At 36.4% G+C, this 8,602-nt stretch overlaps 2 protein-coding genes across 2 annotated transcripts; one reads left to right on the top strand and one right to left on the bottom strand.

Annotated features, from left to right (window-relative positions):
- Positions 1-5,020: 5,020 nt before the first annotated feature.
- Positions 5,021-7,449, bottom strand: LOC144715010 (3-oxo-5-alpha-steroid 4-dehydrogenase family protein). Its single transcript, XM_078589850.1, has 7 exons — positions 7,302-7,449; positions 6,971-7,126; positions 6,602-6,870; positions 6,305-6,524; positions 5,548-5,643; positions 5,396-5,467; positions 5,021-5,329 (listed from the first exon to the last, which is right to left on the bottom strand). Exons 2-7 carry the CDS (start codon positions 7,124-7,126, stop codon positions 5,225-5,227), a joined length of 918 nt encoding a protein of 305 aa, XP_078445976.1. The 5' UTR covers positions 7,302-7,449; the 3' UTR covers positions 5,021-5,224.
- Positions 7,450-7,771: 322 nt separating this feature from the next.
- Positions 7,772-8,551, top strand: MGH3 (male-gamete-specific histone H3). Its single transcript, XM_078589852.1, has 3 exons — positions 7,772-7,930; positions 8,001-8,077; positions 8,159-8,551. The coding sequence occupies exons 1-3, from the start codon at positions 7,859-7,861 to the stop codon at positions 8,418-8,420; spliced, it is 411 nt and encodes a 136-aa protein (XP_078445978.1). The 5' UTR covers positions 7,772-7,858; the 3' UTR covers positions 8,421-8,551.
- Positions 8,552-8,602: the final 51 nt, after the last annotated feature.

Raw genomic sequence — 8,602 nt, 5'->3', positions numbered from 1 at the left:
TGCCAAATGGTGTGAGTGATCTAAAAAGGTAGTTGAATTGCTAGCTCATGGGATGCCAAGTTACACCTTGTGCTCTACAAAGGAGCATATCAACTCTCTCGTGGAACTTAGAGTAATCATTTATTCTCTATGTATAATCAATCATTCTCTTTATCCTTTTAGCAAGTTTAGGATATGATCAATAGTTCCAACCCAATCGGTCATCCTAGTTCATGTTGATGCATCAAGAAATGATAACATGAATCAACATAAAGGACATTTTACGCATTAAACCATTCAGGTATTTATACAGATCAGTTCCTAGTTAAGTAATTATATTTACTAAGCTGATGAAGTGAGAGGAGAACTGTATTGATTTTCAAGTGGATAACATCAGAGAAAGCCTCCATATAATAAATGGCATAAGGCAAAGTGATGCCTCGAGAAACTATGCAAGATTAATGTTCTAGTGATTGGGCCTTGAGGATTGTATTTGAGAATAAAAATCCATTTTGACATCATTTATTTTCATTATAGGGACTAGTTATAAGCTCCAAAGTATCAAAATCCATTGGGGCCCAATACTTCATGTACATTGTAGGTCGTCCACCCATGTACGTACAAGGATACAAAAAAAGTCTAGGGCAATGACTGTTAGGATATATAAAAGGCAAATGAAATAAGTTTGGAGATAAAGTGTCATAAGAAATAAATACGGTAGGGGAATCAGGGGTAAAAGACCACTTATGCATTTGTGGAAATAGTAACATGGAGATCATTAGTGTTTAATGGTGGCGGTGGAAATGATGGCAATGAGGAGAGTCAATTAGGCACATGACGTAGCATAGATGTGGATGAAATGATTTTGGGGATGAAGAACATAGTGATGTTTTATAATGATGTATACAATTCTAGAACTATGGCGATTACAGATGCGAAAAGAATTAGGGTTATTCAGGATATGAATTGAAGAAGTCAATGTCAAGAAATAAGGACTCCCAAGAAGATATAACATCAAATAATGATTGGGTGTGTCAAAAGTTAAAAAAGAATTATGGATTACATATTTACATAAGTAGGACTCAAAGACAAACCTATTGGCTTTAAGATAAAAATATTTAATTATAAATAAAATTAAAAATATTCTGATGAAATTGAATCAAGAAGTCATAGAGAAAACGGGGGAATCGGTATTTTTTGGTTCAAACTAACTCACTGATAAAAATGCTTTATCGATCAAGTATTACAAGGGAAACACACTAACCAGATTGAATTGAGTATTTGTCTCCAAATCTCATTGAAAGCATATTGATTTTGTCGCTTCCTTCTTTACCTGTCTTTTGTTGTCCAAGAGGTGAATTTACCTTCTCTGATGGTCTTTTAGATAATTTTGCACCTAAGCATGAAAATCTGACCTGAGAATTCAAATAACTCGACTTGAACAATAGAGTATACGTCCAATAAGCTCAATCATTTTAGTTTTCAGGAGTGGGAACTCAAATTTAGGAGAGAGGCAAAAGTAGGAGCTAAAAAGTCAAGAAAATGTGACCATTCATTTGGTTTTAATGAAATTGGATGGCCTGAGAGAGCCATGTCAATGGAGAAGAGTGTCCTATATTGTGCACGTAATGAGACCCACCGGTTGAAATGTTTCAAGTAGTTTTTTGTCTCAGGTTCTTTATCAAACGCCTTCGATGAAGACACATGTTTGTCCCAAGTGGATGTTTTCATTAATATGTTAGAGCCTTTGATCTTAAATTATCTAAATCAACAGCTATGAAAATCTAACACGCTTATGATGGTTCATTTGTACTACAAATCCACCGTCTATCTGATACTACAAATCCACCGTCTACATCAAATACTTTATATTATTCCATGTATCCAAGTGAGTGTCTGTGTTTGGCCAGCTGGATTGCTGGCAAGCTCCCATCGGGTTGCAAGTAGTTTCCTTCATCTTCAAGGACATACACATCATTTTTGGTATTTCCATCCTTTTATTTCCTGAAAATAGGAACAAATTCCAGAAAATAATAAAGCATCAAAAATCATATATTATCATTTATAAGACATTTTTATGAAGTTCTCATTAATCCAATAGATTATTTCTCTTTTATCCTATGCCTTTTGAAATAAAAATAAAATAAAATAAATTACACCAAGTTAACTACAAGAGTGAATCTACTGTTCCTCTTATTTTTACTTGATTTCTCCTTAACTTTTCCTTTGCTCTTCTTGCATCTAAATGCAATCATTTAAGTCATGAAACATTGTAAGAATAATGTAGAATTAGATAGAAGTGGATTCCTAAAATGTAAAGCCAAGTAATGTACACAAATTAATGTACAAAAATGAAGTTAAGTAAATTTTATTGCCAATGGAGAAAATATAATGATTAGATGAGAATATAAATCATAAATATGATAGTAATGAGAATAATTGAAATTCAAGTTACATGATTTTTATATCCTAGAGTAACATAAAAATTAACAGTGTAAATGAGGTTGGGGAGTGAAGTGAGGGCTGGGAGATTTGGAGGTGATATTTTTGGATTCTATGAAACAATGGATTCCTAAAATGTAAAGCTTTCAACATAATCAAACATTAATCAAAAAACCATTGATCAAATCAGTTGGGTGCAAATGAGATCCACAATTTTGAGACTTGTTGAGATGCTCAAGTATTTAACATCTAGACATATCTACAGGATCCATGGCATGTCAAATCTCTGCCTTCATCCTAATGAGCCTTGTCCACACTTTGCAAATAATCCTTACGTCATCCTGATGGTATCATGAATTGAGAAGAGTGGAGGGAGAAGGGAGGATAAGAGTAATGGCCCTGAACAATTTTGGCACAGGTGAATTTTGTTTAGGGCCTTCCCCCTATTTATAATATTTGTGTCTTTTTCATAAAACCACAAACTTTATCTTTTGACATCCAAAAGACCATTTGTGTGTGACTCTCTAGGGTCATGTATTAGTCTAGTTAATGACTCAAATGGCACAATAACCTTTAATGGCATAACAACTTAATTAAATATACCATTATATGGATTGATTTCACCTAATCGATAGGTCGAGTCCCTAGTCTGTGGATGCCAATCTACACATGATCTAGAAAATGCAAAAGCTTATAATGACTCATCATGGAACCTATCTATCATTGGTTACCATATACATTTGATCTCTCATTTTCCTCACTCTCCTAGGATGACTTTAGGATTTGGTAAACTCTTAAACCTTAATCTGCGATCCTAATTAATATTGGGACATTATGAAATCATTGAAGAACTTTTCTCTAATATTCCACTACCTTGGCCAAGGACATCATCACGTCATCTTCCTTGAGCTTCCTCCGCTTAAACCAAGGGGATAAAATCTCATCTTGACTACTCAATGGTCTTTCTTAATGAACTTCTTAATGCACTCAAACTAAGGCTATTTAGAATTTCATGATTAAGAACTCTTAGGTCATAGTCAAAGTACAACCATTTCACCACAAGATGTCTTTGGTGTCCCTTGTCTAAGGACCACTTGTACCGTCGTGATGTGAATAAAACCTGATTAACATTTGGTATAACACGGGGTTTTAATAGGAGGAATTATGAATTTATTTATTTTTAGGTGTTAATTATAGTTATATACTTCTTTTTCCATTTTTTGGTATTTTATGGGATATTCATAAAGAAAATAATTTTATGAGCAGAAATATATCATTTAAAATATTTTAAGGAGTTTTTTAATTTTATAGTCCCCCAACAGTAATGTTCTGCGCTAAAATCTGTTGCATTAATCAAAGAAGGGAGAAAACCATATAACTATGAATAGTTCAACTTCAAATCACAATATCTAGTAATCTAGAAGGAGTTTCAGACTGAAAATTTGAGGATAGATTTCTCTCTCTATCTTATATCTATTCATATGTCAAATCTAAAAGTAGATTCCCATGTTTTAAAAATGGCACCCGTGGTTATTTTATAATTATAATTATTAGATTAACTTGCTCATTTAAAATCTCGTTTATGTTTGTTCTCGAGTCTGGAGAGTGAATAATTCAAGGAGTGACATTCTGATCAAGAATTGTGAAAAGAAAGTACCACTCAGCTAGTTGGCATATTACGACGAGGTTAGTATAATCTGCACATCTTCATCCTTTTTCCCAGGTTATCATTAAAGAAGATGGCCCCAATTTTCACTGTCCTACATGTTGCTGCCAACTCCACCCCTTGATGACCTGTTTTTGTGTCCTTATTTTCAGTGCCACCAGGGATGGTGAGTCAAAATTATGTGCTTGTTCCACTACTTGTTGGCCCCTATCTGCCATCATCTCTGTCACAATCAGTGTCAGTATTCCATTTATCCACTTCATTCTATTCACACCATTGCCATTAGCTATCACCCAAAACTGGCAAAGCATTGACTAAGGTATTTCATTAGAATTAATTAGCATTTATTAAAAGAAAACCTATTAAATCCTCAAATTATTTTACAATTTTTAATAACTTAGTTTAAATAGGGAAATAAGTTTCACTCTTTTGATTTTATTGAATTGGATTTAATTATTAAAATTAAATCAACAAATCAAAAATTGTAAATTAAAGATTAAATTTCATTTCACCTTGTTACCAGCCCCATAGACGGTTTAGTGGGCTATACATCTCATGTTTATTACAGTTTTACCATTACATTTATTACGCTTGACATTGGGATGTTCCCTCTCTTTTTAAAGTATATAAACTTTTTGTGCACATCTTTATCTCTCAAATATGGAAAGTGAATTCTTACAGGTAGTACAAAGTTTGTTGTAGCCGGTCCTGTTGGCTTAACCAATGGTGTTAATGGAAGATGTGGTCGTTATTTTTTTTGCGCTAATTTGTGAAAAGTGTTCATTCTGTTCAGTTTTCTGAACAGAACAAAAAGGACTTCGAACAGAATATTGCACAGACCCCTATGCAGTTATTTTGTTCACTTTGTACTAATTTTTTTCTAGTTTTGTGCAAATGTGAGAATGTTGTTTGTTTTTTTAAAAAAACAAACAATTTTAGAAGAAAAACTCGCTGGAAATTTTCAACATTTCAGAATTCTATTTTGATACATATAAGGCCACAATTTTATTTTGGTATAAACCGTAGATACAAACTCGCTGGAATTAGTCTAGGACGATGCAACAAAGGTACTCTCTGGTGGTCTCCACTTCATTTACCAACCTCTTCATAGTTGCATGCTAAGAGGGAATTTGGCAGCTAATAAATTAGAGGGATGATTACTTTTCTAGAGCGTGGGTAATCCTCAAACTTCTGGAGGTACCATCGATGAGTCTCAGCAGCAGAAAATACAAGATTAACCACCTGCACAAGTCAATTTTCAGTGCTTCGTTTAAGCTAAGTTTTTACCATAATTTTGTTTATACATACCACGACGGCCCAGACGAGCCACACCGTCAGGTCTGAGCCTCCACTAACCAGTAAAATTCCAATATACATCACCTGTAAATTGCAATAAGAAATAGCCTAGAAATCCAAAGAAAATGGGTTTTTTCCCCCAAGGAGATTTAGTAAATACTGACAATTTCGGCCAGGTAATGAGGACAGGAGGAAACTTCAAACCAGTCTCCACGAGGAATAAAATATTCATTTGCTCTTGTCTCTTTACGGAGTGATCCCTGTGTGATTTGGATTAAGAAAAAAAAGTTCACTTTATTCCATAAAACCAGAAGTCCGGGCTAGAACAGCCAACTGATCAAATTAAATGCTGAAAAGTATCAACCAAGAATTTATTTTCAAACAAACGATCTTCGACGTAAAACAATCACATTTCCATTTAACTTATTATTTTTGTTGATGAATATGGCCCAGGCCCATAAAGGATGCACATGGGCCCCCAATGGTTTTACCCGATTTGCTTAAAAGTCAAATCGGGAAAGTAACGGCTGGTCAAACGAGCCGTTACAAATAGCCTTTACAAGGCTAACTAGCCGTTAGAGCCAATGTATACATATGACTCTTGTATTTGTTTTAAGTTAAGTTTTTGCTTTCTCCTATCTCTGTCTATCTAGTCCTTCCTCTTCCTCCTAAACATCAAGCATTCTACAATTTTCAAGATCTTAAACTAGAAAGAGACAATACATGGTTGCTCTATTCTGTTTGTTTCAAACTAAGAAAAAATTCGCACATAAGAATCGCACAGGGCATTGTATTTTGTTCTGTTATTTCCTTTTTTTCTAAAAGGAACAAAATTCGCACATTCACACAAATTTGCACAATACTAGAACAGAACGAGCAATCACAAAACGAACAGAACGACCACGTCTAAAAGAGACTCACCAGAATTTTGTGACAACGGAACTGATGGATCCATCCCCAGAAGAAAATCACTGCACCAACCGACTGAAGCCATCCAAGTTTAGCTAAAGGCTTGAAATAGTCCCATACATCAACCTCAATTGTTGGCATACTTTGAGAGCCTTTAAGGGCAGATTGACAGTAGATTAGTGCATCCAAAGCAAAGGGGCCGCAGAGGGATATTGGTTCAGCTACGTAGTAGCTAAACATAGAGAAGTTATACTTATTTCAAGATCTCAAAGTGTCAATTATAAGCGCTAATTAGAACGAGGAACTCACACTAGGCCCAAGACGTAGATCAGGAAGTGCAATCTCGCAGAAGAATCAGATTTAAATACCATATATGATTCGTAAAGACGTCTAATGACCTGTGTTTCCATCAGAAGCAGCACAAAAACAGTATTCCAGAGATGGGCATTAGCCATGGGATTTTCACCCGCCTTTGTCGTTCTGCAAGCATAGTACCACATCGATCCCAGTAAACAAGTCGTCCACAATACTCCAAGAACGTAGAAATGGCCAAAGTATGTGTGGGGAACGGTGAATCTCTGCAGAAAAAAATGAGGATAAAAGTTGTTGAGGAGGAATTCATAATCCAAATTTAGGCGAGCAAATGTTGATTATGTGTTCAATTCGAGGCGTTCTGACCCCTGATTTCGAAGAAGTCGTTTTTCCTCTCTTAGAGATTTTGTGTAACATTTCATGGAAGCCGCGGAGTCGGGAAATGGGAAGAGAAGCCACGACAAAAGGTAAGATACCGGCAATCCATAGAAACCTCAGCACGACCACAACAATCAACATCATCTGAGAAAATCCAAATTCTACATCATCTGAATTATCTTTCAGAAATAAATCGTCATCGTGCATGATAAATATAGGCTAGATTGACTGCAAAAGAACAATTGAGATAAAAATTTGCAAAAGATTGAATGAAAATTTCATGAAATCAGTCGGAGCGATTAAATTTCGATCAACATACCTCTGCTGCTCTGCAACGCCAACCTCTTCTGTCTACCGAACTCCACTTTCGCTGGTTGGACTTTATAGGACTGCCGAAATGTCAGTTTTCAGATTTTTTTTTTAACTTTCACCCCTCCCATAAATTGCGTGCACACCCTCAATTAAGACACAAAACTATTTAATGAAATAGATAAGATTACTTCCCTGAAAGAGCCGTTGGTACGTTGTGGACGGCAGCCCCCCCATGACCTGAACTAATTATTATTGAGAAAAATAGGGCATAAATCCACACATAATCAGCCGTAGGATGACGGAGCCGATCGACAGCCTAGAAAGTGCCAGCTCATCAAGCTTAGTTTTCAACCAATCACACGTTACTACGAGGATCGTGTGTTTCTTCAAATTAATCACAGCCGTGGATCAAATCCAAAGACCAGTTGCCTGAACGTGGATGATCCTTCGACCCTTGCGATCATATATAAACTCGTATGCTTTTCCTTTCCTGTGTAATTACGTTTTACAAGTTTAAAGGGTACGACTCTATTCTTCCCCAATTCGAAGAATCAAGGTCTTTCAATGGCGCGTACGAAGCAGACGGCTCGCAAATCTACCGGAGGCAAGGCTCCGAGGAAGCAGTTGGCAACGAAGGTGCGGGATTTGATGATCTTCTTTATGAAATTTATGTCTTTCGATTTAATCCTCTCATTAATTTCATCAGGCCGCAAGGAAATCTGCACCGACTACAGGCGGCGTGAAGAAACCTCACCGTTATCGTCCTGGCACGGTCGCTCTGAGGTAAGTGTAATGGATCCACATTTTGATCGAGAAGGAGAGTTTTGATTCAAACTTAACGCGATTTTTCTCGTTCCGTTGCAGAGAAATTCGCAAGTATCAGAAGAGCACAGAACTTCTGATCAGGAAGCTTCCGTTTCAAAGATTGGTGAGGGAAATCGCGCAGGACTTCAAGACCGATTTGAGGTTCCAGAGCCACGCGGTGCTTGCGCTGCAAGAAGCCGCGGAAGCGTATCTTGTGGGACTCTTCGAGGACACGAACCTCTGCGCAATTCACGCCAAACGCGTGACGATCATGCCCAAGGACATTCAACTCGCTCGCCGGATCCGCGGCGAACGCGCTTAATCGTTGAGGCCTTTCCCAGTTGACCTTCTTGGATGATTAATTCTAATTTCAGATTAGGCTTTATCATGTTAAATATATGTTTGATACTCAATACTTTACCTCTAAATCATGCTTGATGTTCTCCCTCTTCATCTTCCATTCCTTATTTTAATGCATAGAACAAAGCGCTGATTTCATTTTTT

This window comes from Wolffia australiana, chromosome 18, assembly GCF_029677425.1.
Source record: "Wolffia australiana isolate 7733 chromosome 18, ASM2967742v1".
In the NCBI taxonomy this organism is placed as follows: domain Eukaryota; kingdom Viridiplantae; phylum Streptophyta; class Magnoliopsida; order Alismatales; family Araceae; genus Wolffia; species Wolffia australiana.
This window is presented reverse-complemented; position numbering and strand designations above follow the sequence as displayed.

What these genes read in the sequence shown, in the direction of transcription:
- MGH3 (XM_078589852.1), top strand. Translation starts at nt 7,859, where the DNA reads ATGGCGCGTACGAAGCAGACGGCTCGCAAATCTACCGGAGGCAAGGCT. An exon ending in GGAAGCAGTTGGCAACGAAG is followed by an intron (nt 7,931 to 8,000) that starts GTGCGGGATTTG and finishes TAATTTCATCAG; the next exon opens with GCCGCAAGGAAATCTGCACC. An exon ending in CCTGGCACGGTCGCTCTGAG is followed by an intron (nt 8,078 to 8,158) that starts GTAAGTGTAATG and finishes GTTCCGTTGCAG; the next exon opens with AGAAATTCGCAAGTATCAGA.
- LOC144715010 (XM_078589850.1), bottom strand. Translation starts at nt 7,126, where the DNA reads ATGATGTTGATTGTTGTGGTCGTGCTGAGGTTTCTATGGATTGCCGGT. An exon ending in CGACTTCTTCGAAATCAGGG is followed by an intron (nt 6,871 to 6,970) that starts GTCAGAACGCCT and finishes TTTTTTCTGCAG; the next exon opens with AGATTCACCGTTCCCCACAC. An exon ending in TCCGTTGTCACAAAATTCTG is followed by an intron (nt 5,644 to 6,304) that starts GTGAGTCTCTTT and finishes CAAATCACACAG; the next exon opens with GGATCACTCCGTAAAGAGAC.